Source organism: Colletes gigas, unplaced genomic scaffold (genome assembly GCF_013123115.1).
Source record: "Colletes gigas isolate AHSC1104 unplaced genomic scaffold, ASM1312311v1 Colletes_gigas_Sc00035, whole genome shotgun sequence".
Taxonomy (NCBI): Eukaryota; Metazoa; Arthropoda; class Insecta; order Hymenoptera; family Colletidae; genus Colletes; species Colletes gigas.
The window spans coordinates 1867581-1887209 of NW_025106664.1; the positions used below are offsets into that span (position 1 = coordinate 1867581).

Below are 19629 nucleotides of genomic sequence, written 5' to 3' on the forward strand. Positions count from 1 at the left end.
TCTGTCTTCTTCTTACTTTTTTTTTTCGTTTTTTCATTTTTTTAGATTTTTCTCTGTGTTAAATCCATGGATATGTTTTAAACAAGACTTTTTCCTCCACGCAAGAATACATTTAGAGCCTAGAACATACTTTGGTTTATTATCAATGGCGGATCCATAAAAATGAATTTCCCTACGATAAAATGAAATTGACGTTGGTTCCTCGGTGACCAATAGCGAAGGATAGTTTGAGTTTTCGGAGATCAATGAAATGTATCGAAGACGTTGATATTAAAAATATATCTAGAAAATATGTATAGGTATTCTCAAATTGAATCGTTTCTCGTGGATAATATCTCACTAAGAAATAATATTTCCTTAATAAACTTCTATCATTTATTGAAACAACCGCAGACAACAATGTAAATTTTTATCTTCGTTCATCTCGATGATAGTTTGATCATTCCTCGAAGCGAACCATAGTTAAAATCTCGAATTGAACGCGTATCGAAAGTTGTCTGAGTACGTAAACTTTCATGACGTCGTTAAATGGAATAAATGAGTTTCAAACATTGGGAAATCGATTCGATCGCGATCAGACCTATCGTTCGGTTCGATCGTGAAGTGGGAGGAGCGTTTGATGAATCCGCCAATGTTTGTACGTCGACGACACCCGATTGGACGTCACCCTTACCATGTTTATCGATATGATATTTAATTACGATTACGCGGCTTAAAAATTAGTATTAGATACGATGGGAACGATCTCCTAACGTACTCGCTTTACACTTTTAGGAAGCGACGTGAAAAAATGTTGTTATTATCGCGCCAGGACGATCCACGTGATCGGAACGATGATCATCCAGTTAAGTATCGTTGCTGACTGTCCACCTAAAATGTTAAATCTGGTTAATCGAGACGGCTAAAACGATGTTTCGTAACGTATCGATATTTCTAGCTTGAAGCGGTAATGAAAAAGTAAATAAAATAAAATAATTAAATGGTTCGGTAGAAATCATGGAGTTATGGATGTTTGGTGTAACTATTAATATTTCGAAGGTATTCGATGCTTATCAGGAACGTTTGAGATTTGTAATGTCCAATTAATATACTCAGCCTACGCTTTTTTAAAACTCGCTTGTTTATTGTGTCTCGCGCCACGCTTTTTTTCCATGAACAAAGGCGAACGTCCGTATCAAGCTACTATCGATTCAGTTTCGCGTTTTATAGTCCTAAACTGGCGTTCTTGTCGTCCAGTAACTTCATTTTTACTTGATATACGCGTTGAACGTTTCGATCGAGATTTAATTCGATTTCGGTCGAATTATTTATCAGGGAACGAGATCAAGATTAAACGACGTTTAATCGCGTCCCAATTAATCCTTTAGCACAATCAATTTTCGAGATTCGCTTGCAATCGGACGTGTGCCTGTTTTGACGTCGAGATTTTCTGAAATTTTCGATGAATTTTACGCGTTTATCTCCATTAATCGTCGACGTTACGAATGTTCGACCAGCGTTGATCATATTTTATTTACAAACAAACGTTTGGAAGTCGTGATTCAAATTCGACACGATATTTTGGAAAGAAAATATTGGAAATCTTTCACATTCAGAAGGAAAAATGGAAGTTCAATTTTCGCGGTAAATTATCGTCTACCTAGTTTTCTATTATCTATAAAATATCGATTATCTTCGATGACCTATCTCAAACGTTGCCATCGATTACTCTTCAATATACAAACGAAGGACGGCTCAACTCAATCAAAAACAGAAAACTCTTCCTAAAGAAGAGAGAGGATACGAATAATTGATCTAAAACGATAGGTTTGGGAGTAGTGGGACCAATCCTCCGACGTATGTATGATCGTTATTATAATTTCCAAGCAAGTAGATGAAAATATAGCGTGTAGAATATTTTTGCAAGAATTTCGTCGATTGCTATACTCCGTCCATCGAGACGAGGCCTAAAAAAAAATAAACAAAAAGCTAATTTTATTTAATTTTCCACCGTAGGCAGATTATAGAGCCACTTTTTTTTAGAATAGTTCAATAAAACCCATTAAAATACAGTTTTTTAGTGTTAGAAAATTATTTTTGATGAAATAATTTTTCGGTAAAAATGAAAAATTTCAAATCATTCTGGAAAAATTATTTTTGGTTGTGGGGGTCAATTACAATCATTTTTGGTGAATGGTCATACCCCCGAAATCCTACCCAGTTTCGAGAAAAAAATTCGAGAAGGTATGAAAGTCAACAAAATTAAAAAATTTCAAATCGTTCGAAAAAAAATTATTTTTGTTTGCAGCGATTAATTATAATTATTTTTGGTCAATAGATATACCCTCGAATTCCTACCCACTTTCGAGAAAATAAATTCTTTAGCAAAAATATAATGTGTGGTTAAAAATGTTTCTGTAATTTCATTTTCTGTCCACTTTATCTTGTGTTTGTTTCTGTAACCTATTGGTAATATTGTGAGTACCACGGAAATGGTAATGTTGGATAATTGGAATCTTACTGTATACACGAGGTGTGTAAATTAAGTAATGAGACTTGCAACGTAACATTCGATCTGTCAACATTTGGGATGCGGGACTTGGAGAGACTGTAGTTGAACGTGTGATACGCCTTCGATACAAGTTTGTACCCGCTAGAGTCATTTGGTTGTTCGTAGCAATTGTTTTCGTAAAACAGTTCTTTCTAGTGTGTTCTAAAGATGAGTCAAAAGTCATGCTGATTTGCTTTTTCGATAGTCAGGGAATCGTCCGCAAACAGTTTATGCCTCAAGACCAAACGGTCAATCAACACTTTCACCGAGAGGTTCTAGAAAAACGGGTCATGCGTGTGAGGCCAAACACCAAGAACAACCTTGTCACAGCAATTTCAGTAAATGAGTTTTTGGCCAGTAAAAACATTCCTGTGGTTCCTCAGCCTCCTTATTCGCCTGACTCGAGTCCTTGTGATTTTTTCCTCTTCCCGAGATTGAGAAATCACCTCAAGGGACGTCATTTTGGGACACTCGAAAACATTGAAGCAGCTGTAATCGACCAGCTGAAAGCTATACCAATATCCGAGTTCCAGCACTGTTATGAGGATTGGTAGAATCGTTTCTAACGCTGTGTGGCTTCACAAGGAAGTCATTTTGAGGGAAACAATCAGTCGCATTACTTAATTTACACACCTCGTATATCGTTAGCGAATAACTCCCCGTTAAACCGAGTGAATCGTTGAGAATAGTACTTTCTTATTTCTCTATATTTGGGAGTTGCTAAAATCGTAGGTCACCGCCGATCGTTCGTGTTCTGGCTCGTCTTGGACGAAGTATAGATAGGAGGTTTCGGTTAGGATAACGAGGCGAAGTGTCTCGATCGGTGAGCGTGGATCGTGCAGGGGAAGTTTACCATTCGTTAAATCGTTACGAGTGTGGCTTTGCGCTCTGGTCTCGCGGCTCTCCATTGCAGGGGCTTTCAGGATCCTCTCGTCCCCCTCGACGCTCTCCTCGTTGCTCTGCAGATAGACGGTAGCTATTGTCGCCAAGCACTTTAGCTTCATGTCGCCGTGTTTGAAGTGTTTCTTGGCGACGCGGAATTCCAAGCCCAGCACCGCGGTTTCCAGGCCCTTTTCGTCCACGTCGGTAATGTGCGGTCCCTGCAGGTACTGGGTATCAGCCTGAAACGCCGCGTCGATTGTTGTTTATCCCCTAATAATCCCTATGAAGGAACTACGCTCTTCCTCTTTCTCTCTTTGACCCCGTCGTGAAGCCACGGGGGAAACAATCACCATGCGCCACGGAGCGAACGAATTTTCGCCGCGAGTCGCTCGACCATCGGACAAAACGCGATTATGGCACACTTTGCTGAGCGCTGCCCTTTGCAGCCCAGCGAGCAACCTGGGCATTTTCGACCGGTCCGAGGCGCCCTTTACCCCCGCAATTAATCGTCCACGTAGGACACTGTGTTTCACAGACTCCGACGAACCGAAGTTTCTGACCGGATGAAATTTCGATCGTCCAGCGATAGATAAACGACTTTCAAATTAAACCGGTTGTTCCTTCAGTCGTAAGTTGTAACGAAATTTTCAAAATGCAGAAACCTACAACCGGGCTTTGCGCGATTATCAGCCGAAACGAAGAGCACGAGGATATTGAATTTCATTCACAGTTTCCGTAATGGAGTTTTAACGGGGGATTCCCTACAATATAATAATTCTCTATCCGATTCTCCGCCCTGTTTCGTGGAATCATCCCCCAGAATTTATTATTTTTTTCCAACGAACTAACGAAAATTATATTTTTTATACTCGTTGTTGTATCGTAACCGAGATTGTAATTACCAAATCGGCGAGGTTTTCGCGATAAAAGCGAGTCCAAACACGATCCTCTTCGAACTTTTTAATTCTACAATTTAACTTAATTTTTAAACGATAAATTAACGAGTTGGTATTTAGGGTAATTTTCACCGAATTGGCGGTGTAACGATCTCGCGAAAATCTAACGAAAAGCATAAAAATCTTTGTTCTGTCATCGGTGATCGATACGTTCGCTCGCAGCGTCGCTTTGAAGTTTCGGCTACTCTGCATTCGTGCCACGGGACTCCAGTGTTGCTCTATTTTTGCTCACTCTCGTATCCCATTCAATTTCCTCGTCAGACAGTACACACAACGTTTAGCCTCCGCTCGAGATAAAAATCGTTATGTACCTCGCTTTCAACCGAACCGACAGTTCTGGTTCTGTCACTTAAAAGCGGGAATTATTGTTAAAGTGTGTCACACATTATACCTAACTCCGTTCTCGGTTACGCGCGATAGGTTCGTTTCGACCGTGTATCTGAAGGGTGTCGAATGGATGGCGTTACGTGTCAGTAACGTCGACCTGAAAGAATTCCGAGTTTATTCGATTCTATGGAACATCTTCCAAGACGTCAGCGAACTCGTCGATTACAAATACCGTAGAACAGAGTTCGTTTCTACGTGGAAACGTTGACACTAGGCCGGTTACAGGTTTCCACATTTTCGAAATTTAGTTTATTGGTATCACTAGGACTGTCAGAAACTCCTGATCGACGTATGGGGGATGAAAGTCGTTTTTATCGCGGTATGCTTACCGGGTCGCCGTTGATGTACCAAGTCAACAGGGCAGCCGGTTTCGAGGGCGCGGACGTGCAGTTCATATAAACAACGTCCCCCACTTGGTAGCGCGAACGACCGCCGGATATTCGTGGCCCTTCGTCAGGAAGCACTGAAAGAAACGACGATATTTTGCTATTTCCTTCATCAAACGCGTCTCCCCTTCGAACACCAGAAACTTGGGATTCATCGGCACGGAACGGAGCTTACGCTCGTTCGTTCCGTAATTTCAATGCCAAAAGCTACACCGGGTGTTCAAATTATACAGGCTGTTCGGCCAATACCTGGGGGAAATTTTAACGGGAGATTCTGGAGGGTAAAATGAGACGAAAGTCAAGAATACCAATTTGTTGATCGAGGCTTCGTTGAAAAGTTATTAACGTTCAAAGTTGCGCCTGTAGAACGGCAATCTGCGAACAGCTGCTTGCGCGCGACAGTGGTTCTCACTCAGAAAACTGTGAGGCTGTCGATACGTCAGTAAATAGAGTGAGAACCAACAAATTGGTATTCTTGATTTCCGTCTTATTTTGTACTCTGTGTATCTATCTAGTCAGAAATCTTCTGGAATTATTAATTTTATCCCAAGTGGAAAATATAGAGTTACTAGAAGTATTTAATGAATCTAGTATTCGTGGCATAAGTTTCTTTTTCAACAAAAATATTCTAAACTATCTAAGTGGAAAATACAGTTATCAGAGGTATTTAATGGATCTAGAATTTGCGACGCAAGTTTCCTTTTCAAGAGAAATATTCTTTTTCAGAAAATTCAATCCTCTAACGATAATTACATATTTTTAATTTAGAATGAAATATTGTTTTGCTCACCGACTACCGTCATGTCCGCGTGATCAGACACGGTCTGAAAGGCGGGAGCTTCGGCGGACACCTCGCACCGGTACCTTCCGGAGCTGGTGAGGTTCACGTTGTTGAGCACCACCGATCTCTCCGTGGAGTTGCGCGTCTGGAAAATTGTGGAAAGCTCGGTCGATCGTCGTCGTTTCGACACCGGGGTCGATCCCGAAAAACACTCACGTTAACGTTCACGCCGGGCACACGGAACGTCTGCACCGTGGGCATATCCCTGGGCAGATAACGATAAAACTCGTGGCCGTCTTTGTACCATTTCACCGAGTACAGTGTCTCTTTGTCCAGGTTGAAGTTGCACTGCATACGGACCGTTTCATTTAGGACGACGTGTTGCGGTATTTGCAGGGCTGTCATACGAAGGGCCACGATACCTGAAAAACAGTTCCCGATTATACTTGTAATTTCACGCACGAGTAAATTAAATCTCCCAATCATTTTTATTTCTACGAAACAAAGCAACTCATTTCTACTTAAAAGATGTCTGACCACAAACGGGCCTCTCTACTTAATTTCGAAGAGAATCTTCATATTTCAAGGTTTTGCACGACTGTAAAATACCGATTGCAGTATTTTATATGCGTTTTACTCTATTTTGCACTATGAATCATTTTTGAAAATTAATTTCCCTTTCTGTCCCGACGATTTCCCTCGGTTTCGAGTAGGTCTCGGTTTCCCTTTCGCTCTTGAAATTAAATTACGGTACGGAAACACAATACCCACTTGTGAATGTAATCTTCAAGGCACAGCCGACCGATAATTCGACCGAACCGTGTCTGTGACTGTGTGGCGACTGCATTTTAATCCTCTTACGACTCGAACATTATCCACGGTCGAGTGGAGGCACGCAGCGACGATCGCGGGACCGGGTAACCGAGTACAATCGTTCATTTTCTGCCGTTCCAATGGACTTCTCCTTCACGCAGAGGCAAACAGAAAGAGAGGGAAGTTATTGGAAACGATACGGAACAATTAAATTGTATCGCCGTCAGCCAGACGAAATTAGCGAATTTCCGTTTATTGATGCGAGCCCGAGCGTGGCCTAGCGACGACGGAAAATCAGTGCTATTCACCTCCGGTATTCGATACATTATCAGTATATACTTTAGTCTACTGTCAGTTACTAACCCTTATGTTTACATTAGCTTTTCGTTCTCCATAAGTTCCAATTTATTTTGCAATTTTTACCGTACTCTATCGTGGTCGAAGCATACCGAATTCCCGCGTTTCTTGCAAATTCTGCTCCGCTTACGCGCAAAGGTCGAAACGCGCGGAGGAATCGTTGCAAACGATACGGAACAATTAAATTGTATCGCCGTCAGCGGAATGGAATTAGTAAATTTCCGTAGCTCGAACCGCTGGCTCGCGATGGCGGGAAATCAGCGATTTTCCGCCGGACGTTCAACGGAATTAGTCGTAGGTTGTGTGTAAGTTGAATTTGCATTAGTGCCGGGGGTCGTCCGTAAATTAAATCCGCGTTAGTTCTGAGTTATGTCTCGTACCGGGCGCCAAGGAACGCGCAAATTACATCTGTATTAATTTTAAGTCGGGTCCACGTTTGTTCTAGATTAGGTACACATTGAGCTTGAGTTAGTTCTAAGATTCCAGGGTATTGTAATACACTGTAAATAGTTGAAGTCTCGCAGGAATTAAACAGTTTTTAACCCTTTGCTGTACAATGACGAGTCTGACTCGTTGCAAGTTCTTGATGTCATATTTCACAGTCATGAGGCTACTCACTCGTCATCAAGTCTTATACAAAAATTTTAATGGAAGATTCTAGAGGACAAAATAAGACGAAAATCAAGAATAGCAATTTGTTGATTGAGGCTTCGTTAAAAAGTTATTAAAGTTTAAAGTTTCGCCTGTAGAACGGCAACTTGAGAACAGCTGCGTACACGCGATAGTGGCTCTCACTCAGAAAACTGCAAGACTGTTGATACGTCAGTGAGTAGAGTCTTCCATGCTGAGTGAGAACCACTATCACGTGTTGCCGTTCTACAGGCGGAACTTTAAACATTAGTAACTTCTTCAAGAAGCCTCAATCAACAAATTGCTATTCTTGATCTTCGTCTTATTTTGGTCTCCAGAATCTCCCATTAAAATTTTTCCCAGGGGTGGCCGAACACCCTGTATATTAAAATCACCACATTTCTACATTTACGAGGTATTCATAAAACAAATCTATCGTTTTTCGTAGCCATTCCTTGTACGAACAAATAATAGTATACGTTTGACGAATTATTTGAAATTAAATCGTACGTTAAGGGGTTTTTGAAGAGTTTCCGTTCGCGACACCCGGTATGATTTACAAAGCCCCGTTCGATTTCTTCGCGCATAGCCAAACAGTAAAAGGGTGGAGTTAATGGAAGCGATACGGAACAATTAAATTGTATCGCCGTCAGCGCGAGGGAATTAACAAATTTCCGTTCATTGGCGCGAGTTCTCGGTGCCCGCGATGCCGGAAAATCAGCGATTTTCAGCTCGGTATTCAGCTCACTTTCTCTCCGATCCGAGTGCCCTTCCTCCACCCTTCAATGATGTAAATTACAAAAGCATCCCCCGTGTTTTCCAACCGTAAGGTTTTAAAGCAGTATCGAGAGATTGCCCTCTCGCAATCCCCCTTTTATATTCTATTACTCCTATTCCCTGTTATTTCGTGGCTGTTCGCTACGCATCCGGTGGACCGTGCGTTATTCCGGAGTGCAGTTGCAGTTTTTCGAGTGGCCTTAATCAAGCCCCATCCACAGGAGCGTGTGTGCGAGTGCGTGTGTGTACGCGCGACTCTCATTTCCCCACGATAGATCGCATTTGACGCGAACTGAATTACACACGTGTGACCGTCCCGCGAAGCCTCGTTTAATTTAATCCGTGAATACACTTTCGCGGCCCGGCTAGCAGCTAACTCACCTTCTCAAACTTTAGGACCTTTCATCCCCAAGGAATTTTGCCGCAACATGCTCGCAAATGGCCACAATCAGATCCCAGCGTTTTCCCGCCAAAACTACTTCATTAAAAATCTTATTGCTTTCTTGCATTAATAACTTGCGCCAATTTTAGAAGATTCTGTTGTCCCAATAAACTTCTTATTTAGCCTCTGACATTTCTGATCTATTATCCAATTCTGGTGTTCCCGAAAATTTCGCTTGTTGTTTTTTTAATTCTCTGGTCGACGAAAGGAGCGAATCGAACGGTAATTGTTGAGAACCGAGCCTCGGGTATTTTTCCAGGTCAGTTTGGGTTAGGAATTGCAACGACTGCTCTTGATGGAATCGAGAGAGTTGCGCGTCCGTGAAAGTTCCAATTCAGTTCTCGATTTCTTTGCGCTTTCTGGCTCGCGAGAGGCAAGGAAAAATTGAACGAGAATCTTAGAAACTGAGGTTCTTGATGTTTCTCTTCATCGCGTAGAAAAATTTTCTTCGTGGCACAGGTGGAGGGGGCTGGGGTGGTGGTGGGGAGGCTTTAAAAGTTAGATCGATTGCACTTGATGAATGGCTTCGGGGCACTCTGAACTTGCAGATTGATATCTGCCGTCGTTTCAAAGGAAATTTGTAACGCTTTATGTAGGTCAGGCCTGCGTGTATCGTATTTTTGGATACGTCTGGTCCGGTCTGGTTTCCCAACATTTATTGGGAACGTTTTCTTCCATTTCGCGGAGTTCCACAAACACGATAAAACGTGTATCTTCCGTGTCGGTGTATAGATGTACTAAAATCGATATTTCGCGGTTTCAAAATGGACGATAAAAGCTCGAAACGGACGGTAGAAACGGGAACGTTCGAAATCAATTACAATGCGCCATTAACTTCTGTTCGGGGACAAAGGAAGAATTCGCGATAGGCGACGGAAGATCGAAGGTTCGAAATCGCTAATAAAATAGTATTATCTTCCACATACTTGATAAACAGTCGCTTAATCGCCAATTAAATGATTGGATCTTGAAGATTTATTTGGAGAGAATAATAAAATATGGAGCTGTGAACTTTCCAATTGCCTAAAAACGTCTCTATTTTCGTTTACACTCTGCATATTTAAGTACAGAATAGAATTAACCAGAAATTAAGGGGCCATTCTACTTTATAGGCAAGAAAAATACATGTTTCTTTATGATTTTTTTTTGTGGGCTATTAAAGAACGATTAATTTCGGGGTTTGTGGATATATTTATTATATATTTAAATATTCATGAATTTTTGCAACGCATAATATCTATTGATTAGGATCTGTTAAAAAAAACGAAAAATGGCAAAATGGCAGCTATTTTACGAAAAAATACTGACTATTTTCAGATATTCGGTTGCTTTTTTGTTAATAAATGAAAAAGTATTGCATATATCGCAATTATTTTAGTTCCTGCCATAGAGAGACCAGTTCTAAAAATACTGTATAAATTTGATGTTGATGTCTTGAATAATTTTCATGTTATCGTCTACGCAGTGCCGAAAAATGTAGTTTCGAGAAAAATAGCTTTAAAGTTTCACGTCCAGTTGTTATACCTGCCTGTGGTACATTTCAGCAGGCTATAATTTCGTTAGTTTTCCGAATTTCAATTTAATATTTGATGGATATATTTTCACGACTACATACTAAAAGAAAACGCAAAAAAAATTCGATTTTTTAAATCCCACAAAGTAGAAAGGCCACTTAAGTGGTACAGCAACTATTTATGAGCCATTGAATGACAAGAAATTTAGAAATGTAAATCTCGTCTCCGATTTTAAACCATAATGTCGCCAGCTCTTCTTTCTCTTCAAATTGACAGGTAATATACGACAACGATAAGAAAGTATAAATAATCTTGAGTACTTTCCAATAATTCATTAGGTACACTCGATAGAAAGACGTCAAAGTTTCAACAGAAATAGTTGTTTTTAGTAGGAGCGTTGAAAATGACTGGGTCTTTGTTATTTTATTCTTATTCCTACAAGCACAGTACGAACCAGGTAAAACTTGAAAAGGTATTGGTGGTAGGAATTTTGAAAAATATACAGGGTGTTCGGCCACTCCTGGGAAAAATTTTAATGAGAGATTTTAGAGGGCAAAATAAGACGGAAATCAAGAATAGCAATCTGTTGATTGAGGCTTCGTTAAAAAGTTATTAAAAAATTTCAAATCATTCTGAAAAAATTATTTTTTATTGCGAGGGTCAATTACAATCATTTTTGGTGAATAGACATACCCCAAAAATCCTACGCACTTTCGAGAAAAAAATTAATTACTGAAAATATAATGTCTGACCATAACTGTCTGTCACCCTGAAAATTGAAAAGTTTCAAATATTTCTGGAAAAATTATTTCCGTTTGCGGGGGTCAATTACAATCATTTTTGGTGAATAGACATATCCCCGAAATCCTGCGCATTTTTGTGAAAAAAAATTGAGTACGGGTGTAACTGTAAACGTTAATAACTTTTTAACGAAGCCTTCATCAACAAATTGGTATTCTTGATTTTCGTCTTATTTTAGCCTCTAGAATCTCCCATTAAAATGTTTCCCAGGGTTGGCTGAACACCCTGTATAGAATCGTGTCGAAATAGCTCGATTTTGGGAATAATGGATTTGAAATGGAGCATCCGCGAGGCGGGGGACAGAGGATTCTAATTCAGTCCGTTTTCGGGGAGCAGCATGGCAAAATTTCCGGACTGACGGCTGTTAATGAAACATTCACGACCGGTAGGGTGTATCTTTGCGGCTTGTCGAGAGGTAGACGCTCGACGTCACGACGCTGCTCGCACGTGCTCGTGACGGACGTCGACACGGTCGATTTAATTAAAGGCAATCGGACGAGGGTTGGACGAGCCTGTCGAGATGGGAGGTTAATCAGCAGCCGGATAATATATACTCTGATTATTTACCGACTGTATTATCGTCACCCGTTTCGCGCTTATGTTGCGAATTAAACGTTACACGGCTACCGACGTTAATTTCCAGCTCGCGTGTCCTGGCAGTATTTTTTCCAGCCGGGAATTATCGAATTTTCTGCCAGACTCGCTGCAGGGAATTCAGAGTCATTTGTACCGGGTGTCCCGAACGGAAGAACCCGCCGGAGATTTGGCGTAGAATTAAAAATAATATAGAATTTATAACGCACACAAACACCGCGGAGAAGTTCGAAATAATACTTGATACGCGTGAAGGCGATTCGAAATAAGGGGATGAGATGCTGCGAGATTGATGAAATCTGAAACGTTATCGACAGAATCTCAGTGCTGTTTCCGATCGTATAAATTAATAGAAATGCATTTTTAATCGAAGCCCGTAATGCACGGTGGCAGTAGTTACAATAATATACCAAATATATACAGATACATAAACCATCATTTGCTACTTTGCGATATAAATAATTAAGATGTTAAAGCGAGATCGAAGCCACTGAACATTTTTATGAAAGAGTGGGGAAAGAACTGCGGCGGCGATTCGATCGATATTGTCTTATATTTACGAAGCGTCTCGTTTTTTCGCAGTGAAACCGATAAGAGGGTGATTCCTCGTGAAAAAACGGGATAAAAATAAAGAATACAATTTTTTCGCGCGAAGCTCCGTTTTCGAGAAAAACGAGCGCGAAAATTGACAGGTGATAGCTCGACTTGGTTAAGTAGAAGTAACGCTTAATTGTCAGACGCTTCATCTAAACCCTGTTTATTAAAAAACGAAGCACGATATAGAAAAATGTTACTCCACATTTTCGACTTGAAATTGATTAAATGTTTAGAATAAAATAAAGAAACCCGAAATTTTACACATAAATTGCAAAAGTCATCCTACGGACCGTATCGAAAAATTCTGCACAAGTTAGTATTTCACTTGTCTTATTTTATACGTGTATTTTGTGGTACTATTAGTTAACAATAAAAAACGAGCTTGAAAATTGATAGTTGATAGTACGACTTGGATAAGTAGAAGTAACGCTTAATGGTCAGACGTGCCATCTAAACCCTGTTTATTAAAAAATGAAGCACGATACAGAAAAATGGTACTCCACATTTTCGACTTATGATTGATCAAACGTTTAGCCTAAAATAAGAAAACCCAAAATTTTAATATTTGACATAATTTACTTTATACGTGTATTCTGATGTACTACTAATTTACACTAACGTTTGTTTAGGTCGAAAAGTATATAAAATTTTGAAATTAACGTTTGACGCTATCTCTTCGTAAAAGTTTATAACAACCGCGTGGTATCTAAAATTCAAGCAAATCTCTGGCATGGACCTGGCAAAGTGATCGATCTGGCATTGAATGACCCAGCCAGAACTTACAACCAGCGGTCTACGCGACATTCGATTCGATCGCGTCCGCAGAAACGCGAGTGGAATTAAACGATACGACGAAGCCGCAATTATCCACTTAAAAGCGTCCGTGGTTCTCAAAAACGCGAGCCGCGTGAAACAAGACCGGTCGTTTCTATTACAATCACCTTGTCTCGGGGAATTCGAAAACCAAACGGACGAATTAACGCCCTTGGACGGGGACAGGACAAGTTGCAACGTATTGTTTTATTTTAAGAAGAGGGGGGGGCTCCTAGGAGCTCGCCGTGAATCGCGAGTTTTATTGGAAATTGAGCCAATTAGAGTACTTGAGTTAACGACCTATCGCGATACGGTTGCGTCGTCGTTCCCGTTTTTAAACGAACGTGACATCATGAACTGCTTGCTTTTACGCGCTCGTACATCTGCTCTTATTGGGAATGGTCTTCGAAGCGGTCTCGAAACGTCTATCTGATATCCGCGTGTTGCCAGAACGGTGAAAAATGTCTCTCTTTACGCGACAATACAGAGCAAAACGATGAGCCACGCAACTCGATCAGCTTAATCTGTTCTATTACCGATGGTCCGTTAAAAGTGTTTTTCGTCTATCGTGACGTGGTTTAAGGAGAACTTTGAGGCGAGCATCAACCACATGTTGCTTTAATACGAGTCGCTTAAAAGTTGATGGTTCCTGGATAATTCGAATCGTTTAAACAGTGTTGTTTCACGTATAAGCACACGACCTAACTCGATATATTCAAAACCAGCGGTTAAGTACATGCTAATGAGCTGTATAGCGATTGTTTTCACGTATAATAGCGTCTGACTGTATTGTTTGACTGTTTGCATCTCGCCGTCTGTTTTACTCACACTCGGTGCCTCTGTTGTTCTCCCCCTAACGTTTAGGTTTCCCTGATTAGTGTGTTTGTAGACAGTGGTGGTAACTGTGGTTGTTCTGTAAGGACCAATTCACGATACCGATGCTATTAGACGTTCGTCTATGCGACACGGGGCTCTCGATCGATCGCGAAGCAACGTACCTCGGAACGTTTCGATCGTAAAATCTGGATTCGATGTACCGTGGGTTCTTTATTTCGATCGTTTGGCGAATGTATGTTCCAGCAGAGCGAGAGAATCGGTTTCCCTTCGACTTAGGAAGCCTCGAGCTGGGATTCCTCGAAGTTAGACCACGAAACGTTATATGAACTCTCATCGACGGAGCTCGAGCACGTGCTGTGTGCAGCTGTCAAAGAATCCCAGGTTACCAGCGGTCTGAACGCAATAAACCTAAACCTCGAGGCGCGAGGGTTTTCGAGGACCTCGTTTACTTGATTTGTTCCGGAACAATAAGTTGGATCTAGACAGCGAGCAAATCAGGCTCGGTTTAGATATAGGCCTCGAGTAGGTGTGCGATACAACTTGAAAGCAAATTACAACAGAGTCGTGAACGAGGTACACGGTTACACACGCCCGTATTCGTGCACTATAATGGTACACTATAGTGGTGATTCGCTATAAACGAAAACAAAAATCGTTACCTGCGAATCGAGTTATTTTTTGAACAGGTACAAGTCCATTTTTAAATACACAAAGACAAAATAAAGTGAGAGTACTCAATGAACCAGTTAGTCATTACTAGTATACTAATAAAAAAATTTGGAAAGAAACAGAAGCTCCCTTTTGTTTATAGCGAACACGAGTAACCGTGTCACTCTTCTAAATCTGATGCGGCTTAGTGTATGTTACGCGATCCAAGAGCGAGACAAATTCCTTCCGATAAGATGTTTTACGGGCAATTAATCCAGTAAAACGATCGTTGCAATTATAAGCACGATAAAACCGTGGGAAATAAAACGGTTACTTTTCTCGATGGCTGCAAACTCCCGCGGAGAATGATTGAAACGTCTGAAGCAACAGTACGTCTCGCTAGATATAGAAAAGTGTACATTAGTAGAATAATTCTATACATTCCCCGAAAGAGGCTATCATTAAAATCGATGCAATTCAAATACGAAATTGTTAGCGATTAATGGCTAGTCATGGCCAATGATTACATTCGATTTGGTTATTTAAGTTAGTCATTAACAATGGTTACCGATTGCTCTTTAATCATTGGTTCGATTAACCCCTTGCCCTACGATTTAAAGTTCAACAGCGTTGAGTCCGAAATTTAAACAAAACTGCTCGGCCTTTGAGCCATTCCACGGCCTCACGCGTGATAATCAGTCTTGGCCAGAATACCTGACCCTCGAGTCTCACACGTGATAATCAGTCTTGGTCAAAATACCCGACCCTCGAGTCTCACACGTGATAATCAGTCTTGGTCAGAATACCTGACCCTTGAGCCTCACGCGTGTTAATCAGCTTTGGCCAAAATACCCGACCCTCGAGTCTCACGCGCAACCATCAGTCTTGGCCAGAATACCTGACCCTCGAGTTTCACGCGTGATAATCGGTCTTGGCCAGAATACCTGACCCTCGAGTCTCACACGCGGTTGTAGGGCAAAGAGTTGAACGGTAATTATTACACCTTTTCGACACGGACTCGGTGCGAGGAAATTTAGAATTTCTATTGCAACGAGCGTCGAGGTCTGGCGAACGGAAAATTTCGCAAGAAGCAAAAACATCGGTGGAAAAGTCTGGATCGAATCCCACCGTCGCGATTCCTTTTTTCATGAAACTTTTATACAGAGCCGAGAATTTATCCACTTTTTCGCTTATCCTCGAGGTCTTCCGCGTCCCGAGAATCCTATTTCTATCCTCGACAAAGCGGATCGTATCTAAATGTCTGCTGGTTACCGTATTACCCGCCATTCTCTATCGCGGAAGCTCTCTCGCGTTTTCTGCACGAGAAGGAAATTTGTGCCCGGCCCTTTCCGAACGGGAGACGGTAAACCGACGCACTCGAGCCTCGCCGGAAAATAGAGTTTTAATTCCGTTGATATCCTCGAAGCAGTTTCCTCCCACCGTGGAAATAATTCGCTCGCTCGTTTACCAACAGCGAGGCTGAAAGGGGCCCGGAAACACGATATGTTTCATTTTACGGCGAAGAAAACAAAGGCAGAATCGAGCTCCAGTTTCCGTTCGAGCCATTTTTACGTTACGTTGCTCGCGGAACAGGTTGTTCCCGCGTTTCGATATAATCGCGACTGCGATCCCGTCGTCCAACGGCGAACAAAAATTCCCGATTTTATAAAGCTTGGTACCAAAGCTAGTTTATGAATTTATTGTTATTTTTTTTCATCAGCATCCCCTTTTTCGGGTTTTATTCAGTTCGCGCGCGTATGCAAACTTCGTTCGAGACTGTTCGATGTTCCAGTGACTGGTATTACTTGTGACTCTGTTTTGTTTCGATCTCTATTTCCAGAGGTATGTAGTTCCCTATTTGTTCCGTCTATATTTGTACTGCGAATTCCAGTGCCCTCCAGGTTTGGGTCATTGATTTTAATAGAAATTTGAAACTACGATCGACAGTAAACGAACACGAATTATTCTTTCTTGTAGCATCGATCGAATTGAGGTCTCGCGAAGAAACAACTAACGTTTCAGGAATAGCTAAAATCAGGATCGAACGTGGCAGAGGGGTAAATTGCCACTCGTCGAGGTAGGTCAGCGAGCTTGAATCGTTCTCGGAACTTATTTCCCTGCGGTAAAAAGAAGATCGACGTTCACAGGGCGCAGAGATTAAGCAAATTACACGCGCTGGACGAAGATCGATGACGGTGAAATGCCGCGCGCGTATTGTCCAGAACCGGCGAACGCGTAGATCGGAATCGTACAAACATCCAAGCAATGCGAACAGTAGCGTGGACAACGTATCGCCTCAATATTGACGGCGCAATATCTTGGACCGATCGGTCGATTGAACATCGTAAAGCTCACCGTGCGAGTAACGCGATCGTCCGGCGTTAAATGTTTATTTACCGCCCGAGGAGTACAGGGATCGCAAATGTTTAGCCGGATTCGATCGGTCTTTGCAGGCCCTCGAGCACGCCGGACACGCTCGTACAATCAACTCCGTCCGTGGACGACGATCGAGAACGGTCAGGGAGAAGCTCGGAGAACACGATGGAAGGTCACTTTCTCAACCTATATTCTATGGATCGTAGAGAAGACTGGAATCGTAGGTTATGGACCACCCGTGGCTCTCGAGGTCAAAGACCACAGGGTAAATTGCGAGTCTTTTGCCCGAAAGTGATGAAACCGTCGCGATGGAAACGAGGAAGTGTACACTCCTGGTGGTCGGAGTACCCTAAGGTGGATCAGGCGAAGAGGACAATAACCGAATACTAGGTCGAGCTTGTGTCTACGCTTTCGTGGTCAGCTGCTCGTAATACACCCAGAACGTTCGACGACCGAGAGAACCAGTAGTTCGGTCCGTTTGTAGTCAGACAGCGAATCGAACGTCCATCGCATACCTGAGTGAAGCATGAACGCGTACAGCGCTACCAGCCTGGACAGCAGGGTCCCGTGGATCATCTCGAGCTGCATCCTCGACGGCTGTCCCCGCGCCATCGATCATAGACGATCCCGAAATCTCGTTCGAGTCGTCACTGGTTAGCCATGGTCGTCCGCTACCAGCTTACCAGTTTAACACTGTTCACGCACACGCTTGAGAGGGAAATCGATCTCTCTCACTCTCTCTCTCCTTCACGCACCCACACATACACACCCACACACACACACACTCTCTCTCTCTCGCTCTTGTTCTCGTCCCCGTGTCCTTTGGCGTCCTACGGTCTCTCGAACGCACACCACGACCACAACGACTACGACGACGACGACGACGACGACGACGACGGCGACGACCTTCGGGGACGGTCAGCAGGTGTCGGACCGGCACATTGTCGTCCACGTTCCACCGTTGCACTAATCGAAAATCTATACTCGGGGCCGTAGAGTAGCGGCAGCTACTGCGGCATAGGCACACACCAGCAGGAACAGGAGGCGGCGTTGCGTTGCTGGCTGCTGCTGCTGCTACCACTGACGCTCGTCCGTTCGTGGTGGTGGTGGTGCTGGTAGCGACACGACGGGGGTGGGGGTTGGCGGTCGTGGAGCAAGAGAAGGGTGGCGTAGGACCACCCGGGAGCGCAGCGGCAGAGACGGAGACGGGAACAGGGAGCGGATCGACGCGAACGACGGAGACGGGGCGATTTCGAGTCGGTTCCTGGGCGACTGCGCCGTCCCCCAAGTCGATGATCGCTGCAAAATTCACCGTCTCGCTCTGCCGCTGCGCGGGGGAACCTCTTTCGCTGCGTTGCGTGTGTGTGCAGGCGCTAACGAAATTGGGGGAAATACGGTACGCTCCAGGGGCTAGACCCGCTCCCGGCGACTCTTCCGTCAGAAATTATGCGGATTTTTCGTGCCGACCGATTATTTCCCGGTCTGTGGATTCAACGGATCGTACACGGGGCCAGGCCCCGAGAAGCTTTGTTGGCCACTTGTTCCTCGTAATTGATCCTGCCGGGTGGCGGACGGCACCCTGTCGACGGCCTGCCTACCAACGCGCATACCCGCCTGCAAACCAGCTACCACGATTGTTTAACGCTACCGGTGCCCTTTGAAATCGGTCCAAGATTCCAACCTTACCACTCTTCTACCAAGTATCTTGAATCTGTCTTGGTGGATCTGGGAGCTTTAACGCTTTGCCTGACCGATTGGATCTTCTTTCCAACGTTACTCGTTGTAAGCTTTTATTAACTGCTACTGAACGAGAGTTTATTTTTTATGAGATTTACCAATCTTCGATGTTTGGTATAATATTATTATGTACGATCGATTCTGTTCTACCGCCCTCCTCCATTTCTCTGGAAGTCTCATGGTCTTTCCGCAATTTCTGGTGTTTACTTGCAACATATTGTTCGGAGTTTCTATATTTTATGTAGATCTTTCCAGAATTTCTGATGTTGTAGAATATTGTTCGAGATGGTCTTTTATTTCATTATTTGAGATCACTTATGTTGCTAGCCTCGTGTATACTCTTTTATTTACATTTATGTGTATTTAACAATCGTATGTATACGGAAAATTTCTATTTTCTTCCTGTTCCTGACACTCAACAGGAAATATCGAAAGTATATGGAAGTTTCAGGCATACGAATTTCCGATACCGATACTTTTGTAGCGAATACTTGATCGGTATGGGTAACTGCATAATGCAGAGTAGGCGTCGATACTCTTGTAAATGTTTATGGGAATGGAGAGCAACGGGAATGCGAGATCCGTGTCTGCGATGCGAACGCAAACCCGTATTCGGATAATATTCGTCGAGTATTTTCAAATTTGGAGTATCAACCCCGTTCATCTTGAAAACGAGTGGGTACACGCGTTTAAAAGAGGGGTGTATTTTAAATACCCCCTCGAGAGCTACAATTTGAGGTACGTTACATTAAAAAAGCACGTTTCCACTCC

General features: G+C 42.7%; 1 protein-coding gene across 1 annotated transcript; it reads right to left on the bottom strand.

Moving 5' to 3' along the window:
- Window positions 1-614: 614 nt before the first annotated feature.
- Window positions 615-17736, bottom strand: LOC122402367. The gene is made up of 6 exons (XM_043405087.1): window positions 17637-17736; window positions 6139-6344; window positions 5932-6067; window positions 5085-5218; window positions 3384-3651; window positions 615-870 (listed from the first exon to the last, which is right to left on the bottom strand). The coding sequence occupies exons 1-6, from the start codon at window positions 17731-17733 to the stop codon at window positions 800-802; spliced, it is 912 nt and encodes a 303-aa protein (XP_043261022.1). The 5' UTR covers window positions 17734-17736; the 3' UTR covers window positions 615-799.
- Between the last annotated feature and the right edge of the window lie 1893 nt (window positions 17737-19629).